The 19,774-nt window shown below is 33.6% G+C and overlaps 3 protein-coding genes across 7 annotated transcripts in view; 2 read left to right on the top strand and 1 right to left on the bottom strand.

Annotated features, from left to right (window-relative positions):
* The first annotated feature begins 239 nt into the window (after window positions 1-239).
* Window positions 240-6,357, top strand: LOC117235324. Its single transcript, XM_033497221.1, has 17 exons — window positions 240-986; window positions 1,412-1,571; window positions 1,754-1,888; window positions 1,996-2,142; window positions 2,218-2,334; window positions 2,411-2,578; window positions 2,658-2,960; window positions 3,036-3,209; window positions 3,430-3,756; window positions 3,836-4,145; window positions 4,226-4,410; window positions 4,471-4,710; window positions 4,777-5,099; window positions 5,178-5,535; window positions 5,616-5,909; window positions 5,972-6,111; window positions 6,223-6,357. The coding sequence occupies exons 2-17, from the start codon at window positions 1,479-1,481 to the stop codon at window positions 6,275-6,277; spliced, it is 3,369 nt and encodes a 1,122-aa protein (XP_033353112.1). The 5' UTR covers window positions 240-986; window positions 1,412-1,478; the 3' UTR covers window positions 6,278-6,357.
* Window positions 6,358-6,674: 317 nt separating this feature from the next.
* On the bottom strand, window positions 6,675-14,841 carry LOC117235325 (conserved oligomeric Golgi complex subunit 7). 2 transcript variants are annotated; one of them, XM_033497223.1, is made up of 12 exons: window positions 14,705-14,841; window positions 10,032-10,440; window positions 9,779-9,868; window positions 9,230-9,415; window positions 9,016-9,147; window positions 8,765-8,948; window positions 8,503-8,696; window positions 7,930-8,424; window positions 7,730-7,850; window positions 7,490-7,663; window positions 6,959-7,417; window positions 6,675-6,880 (listed from the first exon to the last, which is right to left on the bottom strand). In XM_033497223.1, exons 2-12 carry the CDS (start codon window positions 10,032-10,034, stop codon window positions 6,708-6,710), a joined length of 2,211 nt encoding a protein of 736 aa, XP_033353114.1. In that variant the 5' UTR covers window positions 10,035-10,440; window positions 14,705-14,841; the 3' UTR covers window positions 6,675-6,707. The 2 variants fall into 2 exon arrangements, with proteins under 2 accessions (XP_033353114.1, XP_033353113.1); XM_033497222.1 differs by lacking the exon at window positions 14,705-14,841 and adding an exon at window positions 10,703-10,841.
* Window positions 14,842-15,211: 370 nt separating this feature from the next.
* Window positions 15,212-19,774, top strand: part of LOC117235326 — a 75,576-nt gene continuing 71,013 nt past the window's right edge. For 2 of the 4 annotated variants that reach the window (XM_033497231.1, XM_033497224.1), the window contains exon 1: window positions 15,212-15,331. The gene's annotated coding sequence lies outside the window, so the exon portion shown is untranslated. The remainder of the gene's footprint in view (window positions 15,332-19,774) is intronic. The other 2 variants (XM_033497227.1, XM_033497230.1) reach the window with 2 other exon arrangements.

Below are 19,774 nucleotides of genomic sequence, written 5' to 3'. Positions count from 1 at the left end.
TCGAAATTTGACAAAATGTAAGTATTCGAAATTATGTAATGTTAAGCAAAATAACTTGGACGTTGCAGATTTCCCTATCTGTATATAATAGAAATTAAATTAAAGTACTTACATTCTTATCAGAATAAAAATAATTCTATCAAAATGTCTTTATTATATATCTCATATTTATGTATATTTTTATTTTCTAAGCATCTTTTTAATTATTCATTAAATCGTTCGCATTATATTTTATATAAGGAAAAATAATTTAAAATACTTAACTTTGTGTATCGACCCACATAGTCCGTATAAAAATATATAAATTACAATTACATACATACATCACATACACATGCATGTATTGTAACGAAGTCGTTATTAATTTTGTATCAGATGCAATGTTATCGACTCAATGTGAAGTAACTTCCAACTGTACCATCGTACATGGTTGAGTTGAATATATAGTTCCTCCATTCACCGCTCTAAATACGACAAGAAATCCCATAAGCTGCAGATCTATTCTATAGCTTATATGTGGCAATAGATCTATCTTCTATCCAGGCTGTGCTAGGATTTTCAAATGTAACGTGAAAATGCATTGCGTGTTAAATCTAGAATACTTCTTGTCTATGCTTAAATACAACACCTCTTTTTGATGACAATTATAAACTTCTGGGTTTTTTTTAATACTGCGGTCTGCTTTCTTAAATTAGTATTATTAGTTTAGAGATAATTATGTATACATATATTGTACATAATCAAAATTGTACTCATTGTAATATGCTTTTAAAAGCATATCTGAACTATAACTGTTTTCCATTAAACGATCAATATGGCGACTTCCACATAATAGTAAATAAAAGTGATAGATTTTGTTAAACTTTATAATAAATTTCATTGAAAAAGTGTAACTGTTTATTACTTTTATTTTAATACCCATTATTACAAATGATGGTAGATGATGTTTTACATTGAAGTGACTTACATAGCTTCTTGTTATTTCTGTACGTTTTCTTAACACTCATTTTGCTTGTTGTTAAACATGTGCTTGAGCATTTGGAACATATCACAAAGAATTTGAAATATTCATGAAATTCTGAAATAAACGATTATATTTATTTTCAGAATGAATTACAGTAATAACTTTTGTCATCATTTGTGTTACTTTATTAATTTTAAAAAGGCATTCTTACAATTATTTCATATTTTTTTCAATGTATAATTTAAGTATTTTTCGACGTATTTTATAATTAGCGTTATTATCTTTTAGCTATGATTAAACTTTTTTACGATATATTTATAGCAAATATAGAAGTATCTTACTCAATTTATAATCTTTACTTCATTGTATTCTTTTTTACAGTTTTTTATTATATACATCGAAATTATCCAACGTATGTACCAGAAATATATAATATCGCTTTTTCAGATCTTAAAAAAATACGCATATAATATACGTTTGGTTTTAAAAATCGAAGCTGTGGTAATATTAAAAAATGTTGCAACGACATCGATTATTAGGGGATAAAATACTTTTTCGAATATTGAAAAATAAGAGCCCCCTCGTTAACAACATATGCGAAAAACTGGTATTTATAAATAAATAAAATTACATATTTTATTAACAGTATATGCTACCATTAAGCTGTAATTCATACACATATTTTGTATTTGTATTATTTAGTTACTAAGATAATCTTTATATTTTTGTATAGAAAGATCAGTTTTAATAATCTAATATGTTTTTATTTATAATGAATTATTATTTTAGAATAACAACGTGAAGAACATTGTATTATTATCAGAAGATGAACTTTGTGAACTATGGCTACATATAAAAACTGTATTATTAGAAGCACAAAAATTATGTAAACAAACATCAAAGAATAAAGACAAACATGTGAAAGTAAGGTCACTTAGATAAATATATTGTATGATATTTTGTCATTTTACTATTGTTAATATAATTATTATTATTATCATCAATACAATATATCTATGTTATCATTTCAGGAGTTTAATCTTATGATTAAATTAATACGTACAATAACTATCATGGCTCTTGAAACAATTGTACAACGAAAGTTTATACCCAATGTTCTATTACAAAACATAATATTACTACATTCTGCTGTGCTACCAAATATAAAAAATGAACAGGTTGATGTTTAATTATTATCATTTATTCTTTTAATATTCATATTTTTTAATTTTTAAATAAAAATCTCTCTAAAGGCTAAAAATGAAATATCAAATTTGCTGGAAAGGTGGTGGATATTAGACATGACATGGAAAGAGAAAGTGATAAGAAATGTATTGAAATACCTCATCCAAAATAGCAAAACTTCATTGGTAATTATCCTTTGAGTATATAAATACATGTGAACAATGTAACTTCAAATAACTGATTCATTAATTATATTTTTAGCAACATGTAAAACGTTTATATGAGATAAGGTCTAGTATCACATTACTGAAATGCACTGAAGATGTGCAAGAACTACTTAAACTTGTTCGAGAAAAAACTGTGATGTCCCTTGAAGAAGGTCGAATGTTGATATTATATTTATTTACGCTTGGGGAGCAATATATATTGGTACAAGTTATAAATTATGCCAAAAAGGTTATAAATATCAGTTTATATCAAACTAACATTAACATAATTGATATTTCAGGGAGTTCATAATAATGTAAGAGTAGTATTACAAGATATTGAATACAGTTATATTCCTGCATATGCAGATCTATATGCAACAGCATGGTTAAATGGAACTGAAAAATTTAAGAAATTTATTGTTGAAAATTGTTTACAAAGTATTATTTTTTATTGTTTCCGAACATATAGAGATGATACAGGAAGGGGAAAGCTTGGTAAAAATCTGCTTTCATTTGTTGCTGCTATGCATGATAGCAAGCATCAAGCAGCAAAATTAATGATTCACAATGAATGTAAACCTTTACTTTGGCAATATTTAAAGGTATTACCAGAATGAAATTTACATATACACATATACATAATATGTTATAAGCACCAAATTAAATTCTTATCACAGGCACATGGGTCTTTCATCATATGCAATGCTGTAGAGATTCTCTTTATAACAAGTTCTGTTCAATATACATGTACTCCAAGAGACAGAAATAAAATCTATATTCAAAAATATTATGAAACAATAACAGATCTCTTAAAAGATTCAGATTCTGAAGTGTGCAATGTTACTATAAAAGTATGGTAATTTGTCTATTATTACTTTAACCTCTTGCTTTACAATATTAGTACACATCATATAAGGACATGGATTATGCTTTCAATTCAATAAAGAGGTCTGTTTCTTCAGTCTGAACATTATCACCACTTACTTAAATAGTTACTAACAAAACTATAAGGCAAGGGGTTAAATATTTCAAAACTAATTATTGATATTTAAGAAATGTGAACATCTTTAGGGTCTGTTTAAAATGTTAGAAAAATATTGGAATCATGTTCCAAACAATATTATTCTGAGTTGGTTAAATATACTACTACAACATACAAAAAAAGCCAGTAATTCCGAAATAAGGGCAAACATTTTTACTGGTTTAAAAAAAATATTAGTTAAAGAACGATCTTATATGATACTTAAAGATTTTCTACCAAATTTCGCAAACAGTATTTATGACGAAGATCAAATGGTATTAGAAGCGTTAATTAAACTTCTTTACCATGCACAAAACCAACTTGGAATACCATTCTGGAATATAGTACCCTTGACCTATGTTCTCGATCGCTTAGAGGTATACATAATACAAAATAATATTTGACTATTTGCAAATAAAGATAATATTAAATTTAATGTCTTATTATTATTTTCAGACTACTCAAGATGAATTTGTCTTGCAAGAATTAGTAAAACTTATGTGGTTACGTATATCGTTGAATGGTACACATCACGATAAAATAAAGGATGAATTAGCATACATAGGAACAAGCAATATAAATGCCGTTAGAAGATTTTGTTTGCATTCTAAATCTGTTATAAGTTTGAGTACATCCACGAAGCTTATTGAAACTTTGTTATCTGTGATAAGAGAAGAAATGGAATGTTTACCTGTAGCAAAAATATTAAACAAAAATCATAATAAAAAAGTTAAATTTAACAAGAAGAAGAATAGCTTCGAAAATGGTAATAATATATAATTATTGTGTGATATTAAATTTATTAAGTTTAAGTCTAAACATTAATAATTGTGTTTATCGGAGTAGATTCTTCAAATAGTTGGAATGATGACTTTGATAACTATAGAGCTATAAATATATATATCGATATTATTGCTATGTTATTAATAGCAAATATTGAACATAGTGACGAAGGAATATTGTATAAAAAAGAAATTAATATTTTACAACTAATTGCACATGCATTACCAGAGCTTTTCAAGAATTTCAGAGTAAGTATTCATAATTTATTCCCTATAGGTTCCTATAATATGTATGTAATCCTTTTTCAGGAAACACCAATAAACGAGTCAATAATATTTTTATTTTCTTTAATACCTCCGAAATTTTTTTTGAATAAAATTGGTATTCTGGAAATGTTGATACAACAACTGTGTGATCCCAATACTCCTGATGAAAGTCTCCTTTCAATTGTGTATCTTCTCATGAAATGGAATAAGGGAGATACAATTTTATTCGCATTAACGAATCTTTTTACACAATCTTTAAATACAAATGCAAGACATAATCAGGTAAAGATATTGCTTAATAAATATATTAATAACAATAAGATATAATACTATTAAATGTTCATTTAGAATACTGCACATGATTTCCAAATTAATGAGAAGGGTCTAGAATTAAGTTTACGAATTCTAAAACATTTACTGCATGTTGAATATCAGTCAGTTTTAATGAATAAATATCATAAGGACATACTTAAATTTTGGGAAAGTTTACATAGACTAAGAAGTTTTATAGAAAGAGAAATGAATAATGAATGCAATATAAAAAGTCTTGTATCCAAAGATATAATTATAAATTTTTTTAAAGAATATATATCAATGATTGCAATATTACATAAAAAGGATGTATTTGATACATCAGAACATTTTTCAGAGATTTTATTATGGGTCAGGAGGTATGAAAGTTAATTACATATTCTTATCAATTTTCTAGAAGTATTGTTATTGTTAACATACCCTTTCTTTTTACACAGGACAATAGTGACACATATATCGCACATTGATGTAAACATTATAGAAAATCATTATACTTGTAAAAATATAATAAAAAGTACTTTTGATATGTCAAATTTACTACTGAAAGAGTGCAATACTACTCCGAAACTATGTTGTGATATTGTACTTTTATATTGCAGTTGTTTATCATCACCAAATGGTATAATTTTTTTAAATGATGCATTTGATGCAATAATGATGTTATTAGATTTTAGTAAAATGGCTTATGACGAACAAGAACCAAATTTATTAAACATTGTTGTACCAAATTTTGTATGTATTGTAATGGTTACTTTAACTAAATGTAGCAAAGATATATTACTAAAATATACAAACGTAAGTATACGTAATGAGTTATCTAAAAAAGACGCGGTAAATATTTTCTACATTAGAATTAAATAACTTATTAATTATAGGACAGAAAAATACTGCATAAATTAACGCAAAAATATTTTTCCGTTATTAAAAATACTTTTGACAATGAGAGTTCTTATCTTTCATATATAACTATTATGTTTAATGCTGCAATCAGTAGTATAAGTATGGAAATTACGCGTTTACTACAACGCTCACATATAATAGATGAAAATATTATAAGCATACCGTTTCCTTATCTAGCAAAAGAAATATTAAAAATTATTTTAAATACAAAAAGATATCAAAAACTGAGTATACAAGTATTAACAAAGACAATAACAAGTTGTGCAAAAGTAAGTATATATACACTATTTCAAATCTATTAATAGTGTAGCTAATTCATTTCACATTTTAGATTGACATGTTATCTTCTCTGATAGTAATATACAAAATGCTTAAATCAAATAATAAAAAAGTTATTAATTTACTTAAAAACGTGACATTAGCATCCAAAGTACACTACCAAAATCAATCTTGTGATACTCTCTTTGATAGGTATTATTAATTTTTTATTCTAAAAGTAATAATATGTTAATCGTAACTGTAATTACGTGATCAGAAAGATCATAATATTGATAAGAAATATAATATTCATAATTCTTCCAGGTCTATAAATGATGCAATAGATACAGTTATAGATGCCATATTGAAACAAAAATAATATAATTACCGTTTATGTAATAACTAATTATGTAATTGTAATAAGCCAATATATCTACTACGCTATATATTTTTATTCAATATTTTATGTATTAATGAAACTATAAAATTATATCATTTTGAAAGTAGAAAATTTTTACGTTAGTATATCAATTAAGATACTGAACGTAATTATTAATTACAAATTAATAATTGAAATAAGGATTCCAATTAGAATAATTAGAACGAGAAAAAATAAGATTGTAAAAATAAGATTAAAGTTAAATAAATATACATACATATATTGTATATTTAAATATAATTATTTTTTGTACAAGAATATTTCATTTGTTTACATATGTAAAATATTTAAATAAATTATACGAAATTGTAATTACTACAATTGTTATGTATTGTAATTTATGACTTACTGTTCCGCCATTGCACGTTACTTAGCCAGAAAACGTTATATTTCTCATTTGTCTGACTGCAGCTACAACTCTGGCATTGCATCCAGAGCTACTCTTCTGGTAATCTTCTGGTGGGAGTCTTAATAAAAGAGACATATGTTGTAGATTTTCTGATAAGGATAGACCAAGTTCCTCTAATACATTACCAAGGTAATCTGCAAAATATATTGTACATATTAAAAAATTGAAGAAAATGTTTTTAATATTTAATTTTTTGATACAAAGGTACGTACCTATGTCAGTTGCAAGTTGTTTACATGCAGCAGAACTTAGCTGACAAATTCCTAATGTTTGATCTAGAAACATTTGACATGTTTCTTTAGCAATGATTTCTAATAAAATACCAGTAAATCCAGATTCAGTGGAACTTTGTGCATATTGTGGATCTGCTGCTTTTAATGCCTGCGTAAGGCTTGGATTTTCCCTCAGTAAAAATGGCTCTAAATGCTGTGGTAATGTCATCAAATATTGCCCAACTTGAGTTATATATTCCTGAGGAGCAAAGCTATAATCGGGTAAATCTGCACTCAAATGCGTCATTTTGTTGATTTCTGTTGACCATGCTGGTGCTTTTTGTACTGATAATAATTGCGTAAAGATAGGAGCAAAGATTACTTCATATGTTGCACGATGTAAATCAGAACATAGTTTGTGAATAGACTTTATTATTGGATCAAGAATTGTTTCTTCTTCTGTAAAAGAAAACATTTATTTAAATATGAAGTAATTGATGTCATCTATGAAAAAATCTTTATATTGATTACCTTTTTGAAAAGATGCAGTTAAATTTTCCAATTCATTTTGACTTGATGTATGTAAAAGTAACTTTTTATATTGATTAAAAACGCTACCACTTGTACTTTGCAGCTTATTATTAGCTTCTGTAATGTCAGTTATCAAAGATTTCTCAAATTGTTGAATCTGTCCCAAAAGATCACCTGTATATATTGGAATTGACAATATTACATCAAATTTATTTAAAAAAAGGAAAATAAAAATGCTACCTATAGTTTGCATCAAAGTAAGGCACATTTGGAACAAATTCCAATCCTCATGTTTTACTTTTTTGTGTTCTAATTGCCGTATAGCCACTTGATATTTGTCAAGATATTTATTGAAGTAACGCTGTAAAAATAAACATCTTATTACATATACATAATGAGAAAGTCTTTTTATCTTAGCATTTTAATTAGTTTAATATTACAGTTAGAGATTTTAATACGCCGGGATAACCACAACCATCTGTAAAGAGTTTACATCTTTTATTGGCCTCATTTGCATATTCCATTACTCTCGAAAGACTAAGGGAAAGGTTATTGATCGTATCACTTAAATCATCTTGAACAGAATCTATAGATTGCAACTGATGTTCAAGTTGAGCTGTTTCATAAATATTGTATTTTGTAACATATGGAACATAAGGTGCATATATTGCTTGTGCCAATGCTAACAATTTTGGAGTCTGTGATTTTCCATGTGATGATGTTTCAATAGCACCTTGCAAGTTCACAGCAAAGTGCCTTGTAATTTGTTTAAGTTCAAGTAAAAGTGACAATTGCATAGCATTTGTATGTTGTTTTAAAAGGGCTTCTATACATTCTGGAATGCCTGGGTCCAAACTTCTTAAAAGATCAGCATATATCTCAATAATTACATCAACTGAGGTACTACTAGGGAATACTTGATGACACCATTTCACCTGTATTGAAATCATGTTACCATAAGAATAAAACTTATGTTATATATGTTAACACAACATTTTTAAAATAAAAGCTACCTGATCATTCCAATTAGATAATAATTTATCATAATAAGTATGTAACCAGTAAGAAACATTTTCATCTTGTGCTAATTCAATAGTTCTGCGCCATTCTTGCCCTAATGATACTTTCAGACAATTGTGATAATACTTGAGAAGTTGAGGCAAGCGTTCCATTTTACTAAAAATATCCACATAAACTTTAGATTGTTCTGAAACAAAAATATTAGTTAATTTGTATACAGTGGCAAGGGTTACAATTACATTCAATATAACATACCCAAATTTGCAGCAGTAAATGCTTGAACTAACTTTGGACTAGCTATGGCTTCTAACCGATTTTTTAAACCTTCTAATTGTAATTTTTTATCTTCATAGTCAATAACATTTACGAGCATAGCCAGTGATTTTTGCATACTGAACAGTTTATTTGCTATAGCTTCTATATCTCCTGATTCAAATACCTGAAATGTTAAAAATAACATAAAGCCAAAATTTACAAGCATTTTCTTATCTCAGTGAATACTATACCTCTTCAACATCATTGGCAAGTATACTCCAATTATCAGCTTCGTGTAATCCTTGTTTAGCAATCTGTAAGTCTGTTTTTATTTTATCTATTCTCTCTAATGTAGCCATTGATGAAGCAGTGTCTTTTTCAACCTATTTAATAAATTAATATCATAATAATAGAGAAACAATAGAGGCATTCAATCATTTCAGACAAAAATATCAGAATAAAAACCTTTTCTATTTCTTGTTTAACTGCAACCATTTTTTCTCTCAGAGCTAAAGCTTCTTGTTGCAAAAGTTGAGTATCTCTTAAAACTCTTGGCAAACTTGAAAGAACAGACTGACTGGTTTCTTCTAAAGCCCCATTGACTTGTTGCACATACAATTGTAATTTCATTACCAATGATGAAACAAATGCCTAATAAGGTAATATATAAAAAATATTTATACAAAGAGATAGAAAGTCAGAAATTTAGAAAACATAAAATATTATCCCCTTGAATTTGAATGTCGTGGCGATTTCGCATTCGAGTAGTTATTTATATGAAGTAACGATTAAAAAAAGTTTCTAAAACATTTTTTATTTAATGTTATAATATTTTTATATGCAATGTAGCGAAAAAGAATTATCTATAAAAAGGCATATGGTGTCACTGACCGCGATGCAATAGAAGCAGTCAGTTTAGTAACTGACTGTACTAGTGCAACTGAAAGTCAAAAACTGTGTCGAGGAAAGAAATAGAACCCGCGCAATCGAGATCACACTAACTGTATGACTTACATCTTTGTTTTCTTGTGCCTCGACAGATTTAAACGTTTTATTAATCCAATCTTTCACATCGAAAATATCTTCGGAAAATGCAGATACATCCTGAAATCGGTTTAAGGTTAGGAAAAACTTGATCTTTTATTTTAAGAATTTTCTACATTTTTCCACAAAATACAGTAATCATTTAAAATATTTAACAGAGTATATCGAGTTTCTGAGCGGTTGTTTTATTTTCAGGATTTTTAATAAATATTTCGTTGCTTACCATGATAAATTACAAATCGTTAAAACTTTTCAGGTAACTTTTTTTTAATAAAAATGTAAAATGTAAAGTATACGGTGCGAATGGTACGGTTTCGAGAGTCGAAGTTTATTTTCTCTATATTTTATTCCTTTTTCGGATACCGTATAGCGCAGAAGTGTTTCGGTACACAGCCACTTTGCCGTTGCACTTCGCGTGTTGTTTCGTGACGTCGGAACCCAGAAGAACGTTATTATCGTATTAGATTACAACAAATTAATTCGTTCTATGTGTTTCTTTTCTTCTTTTTTTTTTTTTGTTTCCTTGCATTAGTATTATCAAACATTTTTGTGCATTCCTAAAATATATGTAGTGCTGCAAGGTCTATGATCGTCAAACAAATCGATTGTGCAAATGTGCAGCATTTATACTTCTGTAATGGGACGCAGTTCTAGATTATAGATTCAGTTAATTCGATGTGAAAACGCGAAAATTTCGGGAAACTAAAATGACAACTTCGATACACGATACTTTATACATATGTGACGGTATTTAAGATTTAACGATAACATAACGATACAATGAAATTAAAGAAAAGGATCACTAAAGATAAAACGAGTGTCTTGTTTTTTCTCTGTAATAATTGTGATAAAATGAATATCTCGGATTCCAGACGAATACTATAAAGGAAAGACCATTTTGGAAGGTGCTGTTCACCCCTTTGCGACAATCAGCTCGGTTTCCTTGTGACACAGTTCACTTCTCTGGATTCCGATAAACTGCCTAACAGAAGGATATAAATCGAAGAAGAAAAGGGAGAGAAGATGGAAAACAGCATCATATCGGCCGTTTCCGGGCCCTTTGTTGATCGCCACGCCTCCGAAACTGCGTTTGCGCGTGACGATTTGCGCAACAGTTGGAAGTTGGAATTTTGCCTGGAAATAGCCTTAATCTCGACGAAAATAAGGAGAGCAGGCTGAGCAGAACTGCAGCGGCTATACTTTGCCCTTTTCTTTGCGAACATTGAGCGCATCATCTGGTCGAGAAAAAGCCTATGTTTCTCAGGTTGTGCTGCATACGCATGTGCTTCGTTTTACCATGTCACACGAATTTATTACATACGTTATTGATCATTTGATACCTTATTTATGTTCATTTCATGACTATGAGTTCTCTAATCTTTTTTGTTACTGAATATTTGAAACGAGATCTTGGAGTTTCGAGTTCACATGCGTAACAAGGGAATTATTCTTTCGCATAAAGTTGAACTTTATTACGGACGGCAATCAGACCCAATCAGTACGGCATATTAGAAGCGTATGCATTTAATGTCGCGTATAAAGTGCGTCGATCAGAAGTCCAATTTTGTAATCTTGCTGTGCATATGAATGCGTGCCGCTGATAAATTGTCCTTCATTTGGACCAGGCTGAGACTTTTCAAAAAAGTACTATTTCATTTATTCATTATAAACAAACGAAAAAAATATCAATCATTACATTTTACAATATGAATTTGTTCTTTTTGTGTATTAATGTTGATGTTAAAAAGTTGTTGATAATTTTTTATTTTATTAATGATACGATTTAATATTCGTAATTAATGTTGGTTCGATAATTTTGCTACAGTTACTGCTTCTTATATATTTGATTATCTATCCCAAGGTTTTAAGCGAATTAATGTAGAATAAGTCGAATGCAGCTGCGTGTTTTTGCAATGTGGAAAAATTATGGAACCATCAACCTTACACGGAAAGACCATTGTACCTGGTCCCAGGGCGACTATGCGATACGACCGTCTGTAGGAAGGGTAAGAGATATCCTCGACCTTGAGGTTTGTACCAGCCAATCCCAAGCCTTTATTTCCTAGCAGTAGGTATGGGATTGGTTACATGTTCTCCACGGCACTATTGTATTTCCAAGTGCTTCCGGTTAAAAAGACAGATTTCCGAAAAAGCAAGTATATACCTGGTAAGTCGATAGAACACGTAACGTCGATTTTTTTTCTCTTCTCTTTTTTCCATTTCCGTCAATGCACTATCCCTCCAATGCATACTGCTGGCTAAACAGCGTGAAAAAGTAATTATCAACTCGCGATAACGAGTCAGCAAACGGATTTTTACTTAATCTTCCTTCCTGTATGAAAACACACGTTCACCTTTGCAAAAGGTACACGCGATTCAGAATGAAGAACAATTTACTTGGTTTTGATTACACATTGTTCGACCATGCGACGAAACAGCATGATCGGATTTACCGTGGCTGTGTAGCACAGGGAACTCATCATTGTCAGAAACGCTGCGATCAATTAGAAGAACGTATCTGAAAAAAGACCATAATACGACAGTTATTCTGAAACTGAACTGAAAGTCAGTCCCTGTGACACACAGTCGAACGTTGAGAGCATTTGGTATCAGCCTTTGCTGTGGTGCTCGTGTTACATCTGGCTGCGATACGTTACATTGGACCAGCCGATCTTTTACCCATTTCTAGTTCACATACTTACATATAGGTATACTGCACTTCAGTTCTCCAAGCCTCTTATCTTTGTCGGTGTGCTCGATAAAATGCTTACACAATTACTCACAAAATTCAAGGCGAGTATTTGTGTTTAGAATAAACGAGCCGCTGCTGCACGAATTTTGCAAATGTATAATCACTCCTACACAAAGCACTGTGTGTGTCGCATTGCATTTCAATACGATCGTTTTGGTTGTGTTTTTGTTCAATCGGCCCCTTCTCATGGATCAAGACCTTATCTTTTTGAAAGTTCTGGGAATAATAATAATCTCGCATCGAATATGTAACCCTATTTAATCGAGGAACTGGCGGAAACTTTCGAAAGACAATCAATAGCTTCGTCTGGCACTCTGCAAAGTAAACGTTTCGAGGATGTTGGCGAATGAAATTAATGATCTTACTTCAATCTCGGTTGATTGCAGCCCTTTTCCCTCAAATTCGTAATATTCGTATCTTATAATATCTGATTCTTCATTTTACTAAAATTTGCAATAAGAATTTTCATAGTGACGGTATGGAATTAATCTTTCGGATGTGCCGGGGAATAAGATGTATTGCGTGTATTCGCTAGTAACGTCGTAGCATGCAATATGACCGACCGTTCCTAGGTAACAGGTCTTTAACCTATGTATCTCAAAACGTTGAGAACTGCAAACGATCGAGCGGAAAAATAAGAAGAAAGGATATTGAACTTTTCTAAAATTTTCGAAGAATTAGAAATACGTTGGACGAAAGGAAAAAAGATATGCGAATATTTGATGGTTGAGAAAGATGCAGAAACTTGGTATGTCAGCGATACGTTTGATCGCATTCATGCTGGAGCGTAGGCTTATCTCGGGACGTGTACGGGAGGATGAAATTATTCAGCCGGTAACGGCAGAGACTGTACCGAGGCCGCGCTACACTTCTGAGAAAATAAATTCTCCCGCGCTTCTTCAGTGCCCGTAGGTTCGCGTTGCCACTTCCTTCGTGAATTCTCTTCCTCGAAGATCGAGTTGATTCGAATAGCCAACCTTCCCTCTGGGGACCATAAGGGGACGAGGCTCTCTCGACTGCGCAATTCTCGTTGCAGAAAAAAAAAGTAGAGACGCTAAAAAAGGTAAAAAGGAACTGAGGCGAAGGGGATATCGAATTTTTTTGCGGCCCCTCCTCGCTTTGCGCCTATATTGATTTTTAGAAATTCCTCGCGAGACGGTTGAACGCGAATGTAGAAAGGAGTGAGCGAGCGAGCGAAACGAACCGGCGAAGGAAAGAAGAAAAGAAGGAGAGGAACGAAGCAGCCGGAAAAGATTCGCGGCCCTCGAGCCATCGCGCGTTCTAGGGCGGTGCAGCGCTGTTTTACGAAACCTTTTAGCGGGCAATGTCCGATAGAAACCGAGAGAACGTAATTAACTTGGAACTTATCAAGCCGAGAAGCGTCGCGTGTTTTGCGTCTTCGCGAAATGTCTCAACAGAATAATTGTCTGGAGAATACTCTGTCACGTTTTGACACAATTCGAGCTTATTTTATATTGCTCTAGAAGCTGACATTTACGAACATGTTCGTTATATAATTCATTAATAGATACTCTTTCATTTTTCATAAATTCTTCCAACGATTCATCTGCTCTACATTCGACTGCCGACTTTTCTACGTTAGTGAGAAGATCGGTTAAAAAATCAGAAATTTGAATAATAGTAATATGAAATTTAAATTTAAATTGGGAACTTTCAGCGGGAAATCGGAAAGCTCGTGAAACGACGAGGGAGAAAGTAGAGTAGGAAATGTTCGTTCGATAATTTATTTTCTATGAGTATATTATATAGCGATGATGTATAAAAGCGGAAGGTAAGAACGTTGCACGCGAACTAGAGAAGTTGAAATGAACCGTTAAAAGTTCCAGCGGACGAAACGTGAAATAATGGTAGGAGGGCGATGCGTGCGTGTTCGTAGGTATTTATAAGATTCGTAAGGATGTTTACGGCATTTGTTTCTAACAGCGGGAAAATTCCCACCCATATTAGACATAATGCGAGACGGCCCTGCTTATAGTCGAAAGCAATCGAAGGTAGTCGAAGTCGTCCGAGGACAGTGGAAAATAGTGGGATGTTTCCCCTCTTTCGCTTATGACCATCCCTCAACCCCTACCATAGCGCGCATCCCTTCCTTTAGGCTCGATGTATCTCTGTTTCTCTCATACCCGTTGACGGTTCTCTCAGTCGCTTCCTTCTCCCTCTCTGTCTCGCTCTGACTGGCTGTGATCTCCCTCTCTCTTTTCTTCCGTCTTTGTCTGTCTCTGTTTTTCCTTCTTGCTCGTTCAGCTCGTTCTTAACGTCAAACCACTTAGGGCCGCAGACCTCGGCAGTCAGTCGATCTTTCCTAGCAGCAGCATTCCGGCATTTTCCACCTGATCGCGCGCGGGCGGTCCGGTAAACGCCATTTTGTTCGTCACGTCTGATCGTCACGTCTCCTCGTTAGAGAGAGGAACCTCGTGCGTAGAACGTTTGTATGTGCCGCGCACCCTTCCACGCCCCGTGCAACACCTGCGTTATCAAAAACAACAAACGAACGGCGACGCACTTTGTAACACACGCGCGCGGTTGTTGTGTGGTGCGGGTGGTTTACTTTTCCCTATTCCGTGAAACCGACAACCGGGCATTGGGAACGGAAAAAGGCGCCGGGTGTTGTTTTTCCGTTGACGAGACCCGCACGGAACGGAGTGCGTGACCCCGCGTGGTGTTTTCTCTCTCTGCTCTCCACGTTATTCTTCCCTCGGTCACCACCACGTTAAGGACCTCGACAACGCAGTTAACCGATACGTGAGAACGTGAGTACGCACTATATACTTTATTAGATTCACGCGCATCTTGACTGTCTTTCCGTCTATCACGCACACGGTCCCAACGTTAGATCTTGTTTTTTCCTGCCTGCATGGCATCGTCTGCCATGTTAGACCGGCGTCTCTTTCTCTTTCTCCCTCTTTCTCGTTGTCCCTCTCTTTTTACTCTCTCTCTCTCCCTTCTCGCGCCGTCCCCCTTCCTCGTGCTTCGTGTAAACGCGCTCTCTCCCACCTCCGCTCGTATCTCGACAGGAGCGTCGACATGAATTTTCCGATTGCGAATTTTAATGTTAATATATAATGACGGTCGCAATCACGATGTTGATGACAGTCATGCTGTTGGTAAGGAACGACGACGACGCCGCCTGTCAACTAATCTCTTGCCTTCATTGACGTGCTGCTCCTGTATTTTCGCTGTTTGTATAATTCGTTGCTTGTTACGTATATGTGCTACGAGCATCCGTACGATTGAACAAAGAACGCTAGAGAGGGAAAATAAACAGGAGCGAGAAAGAGAAAAAACGAGCACGTATTCGTAGGACAACAAAAGTTAATACAAAACATCGTGCCCCCGTAATTCTACGCGAATGTACATGATTTCTTCGACCTTTTTTGTCTGTTTTCGAAATGATACTCTTCGCGGAAGCCGTGTGTACTTTTCAGAACAGACATAACCTTAAACGATCGAAGAATGAATACATACACCTGACCGGTTTATGGGTATACCTTTGAAGGCATAGGCGCGGTTCTTAACACTTGGACGTTACCGACGATTCAGCACGTGTACACGCGCGTTCGATGCTCCAAGATAGTGCATCTAACTGTAACCAATCAAAGCAACTGGAGATTTGTTTATTTCGCGTGCTGGCGCAAAAGCGCGGGAAGCGGGAGGGTTCGAATCGAACCGCGAGACGCAACATTTTTATAGCCGACGTATTCACGGGACTTTAAAATGTTCTAAAAGAAGTATTATACACTTTCAAACAGAAATTGCGTCTCTAAATTGCGAAATTTTGAATCAGAATGATTTCAAAATGACTCATCATTACGAATCAGATTATTTTCCATGAATAGTGCCGCGTAGTAACCGAGGACGATAGTTAATTCTATGCTTATCTTCGCGCGGAAATTTTTCGTTCTAGGAAAACTTCTAATCAGTTTCGCCGTTTTTGCAAAAACCAAACCGCTGTTGCAACTTTTATAACAGCCCGATATCGCGTTACGCGTACGTTTTTCATTTTTTTTTTCTATTTCTTTTTTCTTTTTCTTTTTCTTCTTCTTTTTCTTTTTCTTTCTTTCTTTCCTTTCCGCGTGACGTATATTATGTTCTCGTGAAATCTGATAGAACGTTAAATGTCTTTTTGCGCGGATGATCGGCAACGCTGTACTTATCTTCGAAATACACTTTGTCGCGCACAATCGAAGAGCGAAAAAGAGTTTTATCAGAGGAAAAATTGAATCGCGCGTCCATTCCCTTGGCTCGCTCGTTAAAACAGACGTCTACGTTACGCGTGTCGTTTTTTTGGGGGGGGGAAACAGTAGAAAATTATGAAATCCTATTATGTGAGGCGTATTTTTCATACGTGCTTCCTTTTTTCCTCCGTAGGAATTGCATTATCTCATTCGCGTACCTCGCCTCAGTGGTTCCATTGACGGTGCGTCATAGCGAATTATTAAACTCTTCGAAAAAGAGCAATTACTTGACGTCATTGCAGACACGTGGAGCAGAGCGCGTTAGTCGTAGTAATTTATGTCATCGCCGGCGCGGAAATGGGTTTTTCCAAAAATAAAATACGACCGAACCGATCGCCGTTCGGCCACATATCGGAAAATTACCGACATCATCGAATCTGTGCATTTTTTCAAAATACTTTCCAAGTTAGCCGCGGGAAATCGACGCTTTTCATGTCTTCATGAATTTTTATGGATTTCTTCTTTTCTCTGAAAAAATAAAGTAAGAATCGATTGCTGTATTTGCATCGAGAAAAGGAGACATAGCTAGAAGCGCTTCTGGCGTTTTCACGAATCGATTTCACGATCATTTTTAATCTTTGTAAAAAGTCGCAACTATGCAAATAATAAATTAGAATATAAATTGCATTCACCAAATGAGAATATAAATATCGTCGTTTGTTCCTCTTGTGTACGTTTCAGACGAAACGAGATATATCATTTTCTGAACTCAAGCGAAATGAACGCGTAATTTTGTTATATTTGAGCTTTACGGGGTTTGTAAGTTTAGTAAACTCTGATTCCATCGTATAGTTAGCTCGTTAGCCGTACTTGTCTGCCATCGAGATTAGAAGAAACCGACGAACAACTTTGAACATTTGTATTTATGTCCTCGATGTTTATTGTAAACGCCCTTTCTTTTTTCACCATCTTAACGTCGACCAAAATTACTCATCTATTCTTCTTGTTTTCAACATAGTTTCACACGGCCGTTTCGCATATTTTTCCATCGATTAGTTTGAATATTAAACGGCTAGCTACGTCAAAAATCAGTGGGAAAAAATTTCCCCGGCGAGTAATAGCGAGGAACGTGTGGAAAGGAAAAAAAATGTGTTACGTTGTCGATAATTGCAACTATGATACAATAACAGTGTAGTAGTAGTAGTGGTAATAATAGTAACTGTGAGGATTCAAAGATCGATCATAAAAAGAAGCACGCAAACACAATTTGATTGATCGATAAGAGTAAGAACGATATGGAGAACTCACGCAGCCATGTGATTTCGTTGCATGCCAATGTATTATGGGCTTTGATTGTCAGACTGGTATAAACCTGATGTTACGTTTTACGCACTCCTCGACATCAAAAAGATTGCTAGCGATCCGACACGGAAGGATCTCGCGAGAATTTGGCAACCATTATAGCAACGTCGCAAAGAGACAATGAATTGTTTATTCCAAATATAAAATTGCTCCGACCTTTATTGCCAGTGAATAACAAACTATGTATTTATATCGATGGAATATACAGGGTGGTTGGTAACTGGTGGTACAAGCGGAAAGGGGGTGATTCTACGCGAAATAAAAGAAGTCGAAAATATAGAATAAAAATTTGAAAGAAAAAAATTTTTTTTTTTAATTTTTCCATAGAGACAACGATCTACAGTGAGATCCGTTATAACGTACCGCACGCGAACCGAGCGAAAATTCAAAATCGATCTTCTCGAAAACAAAGCCTCAAACGAAAAAATTTTATTCTATATTTTCGACTTTTTCTATTTTTTCGCGTAGAATCCACCCCTTTCCGCTTGTACCACCAGTTACCAACCATCCTGTATATATACCAAAGAGTTTATAAAATGTTCGGACATCTGTAGAAATCCTTTACAAATAATATACTTATGTAATATATAATAATAGTAATAATATAATATACTTATACAATAAAATTGAGAAACGAAGTTAATCAGTTTCGGCTCAAATGTGTTGTAACTTCTACGTACATCTTCAGATTAGTTTAAAATTTGGCATGATTATTAATCAATTTGTTGATATAATCGTGACGGCCGTGTTTCATAACAATGCTAATGAAACTTCAAAATGTTTTATATAGTCGAACATTTTCTATGGTAAATGTTCCATTGTAGATAGATGCAGTGTCTCTGTGAACATGGTGGGGATAGGAGTCAATATCGAAGATAAGCGTGCGAACGTCTTGACTCGGCCTCGTTCAATCTTTTTCCGTGCGTTGAAAAATGTGTTTTCTCTCGGTTGCTCGCGGCCAGCTGCACCGATCTTCCCTCTCGCGTGTATATACGCGTATTTCTGTAACGGGCGGGATAGTGACCCGCGTAAACGTTCGAAACACTTGATATCATTTGCGTCGCCTTTCGTCCCATTGTTGAAAACATCGCACCGACAGATAATTAGCTATATCGTTTCTCTGTTATCATTTTTATTTGTCGCGAGTGCATATACTTTGTTTCGCGGTATTGTCCGTGTGTAAATATTAAACGAAATGCGATATACTCGGTGCGCGTCAGCGGTCCGTTACGAGCATATGCACGTAGGGAATTTTCGGTTCTTAATTTCCGTCGACGCGTGCGAAACCAACGCTGTAAATATTTGCATCGTTTCTATTTTTCTTCCCTCTCGTATGTATCTTAAATTGAATTTTCTAACCTGTTTAAGTTCTAATATTACAGGATAATTTACGGTAAACTGCGTACTCGACTTCTCGAACGTCCTCGACACGTTTCGAGTATTGCCATTTTTTTTTCGCTTTTTTACTCGCGTCTCTAATGCTAACTTGTAAGAGTGATTTATACTTTCGTTGTTACCAGCATCTTTTTCCTAGTAAATACTAATAATCCGTGACGAACGCTGGTCACCAGTTTTGTTTCTAAGGCCGCAAGAAGCTTAGATCTTTTTTTTTCCACTACAATTTCTATTTACTAGGAATTTTCTGTTTCGTCGAAT

This window comes from Bombus vosnesenskii, unplaced genomic scaffold (assembly GCF_011952255.1).
Source record: "Bombus vosnesenskii isolate JDL3184/JDL3185 unplaced genomic scaffold, Bvos_JDL3184-5_v1.1 scf7180000013315, whole genome shotgun sequence".
In the NCBI taxonomy this organism is placed as follows: Eukaryota; Metazoa; Arthropoda; class Insecta; order Hymenoptera; family Apidae; genus Bombus; species Bombus vosnesenskii.
Note: the sequence above shows the minus strand (reverse complement) of the source record. Positions and strands in the feature narration are given on the sequence as shown.

Bases quoted from the DNA above. Each gene is read 5' to 3' on its own strand.
- LOC117235324 (XM_033497221.1), top strand. From the start codon at position 1,479: ATGTTGCAACGACATCGATTATTAGGGGATAAAATACTTTTTCGAATA. The intron at 2,579-2,657 runs GTACAAGTTATA...TTGATATTTCAG, and splicing joins TTGGGGAGCAATATATATTG to GGAGTTCATAATAATGTAAG. The intron at 3,210-3,429 runs GTATGGTAATTT...GAACATCTTTAG, and splicing joins TGTGCAATGTTACTATAAAA to GGTCTGTTTAAAATGTTAGA.
- LOC117235325 (XM_033497223.1), bottom strand. The intron at 8,697-8,764 runs GTATGTTATATT...TTTTTGTTTCAG, and splicing joins ATTTACTGCTGCAAATTTGG to AACAATCTAAAGTTTATGTG. The intron at 7,851-7,929 runs GTAATATTAAAC...TTATTTTTACAG, and splicing joins GCGTATTAAAATCTCTAACT to CGTTACTTCAATAAATATCT.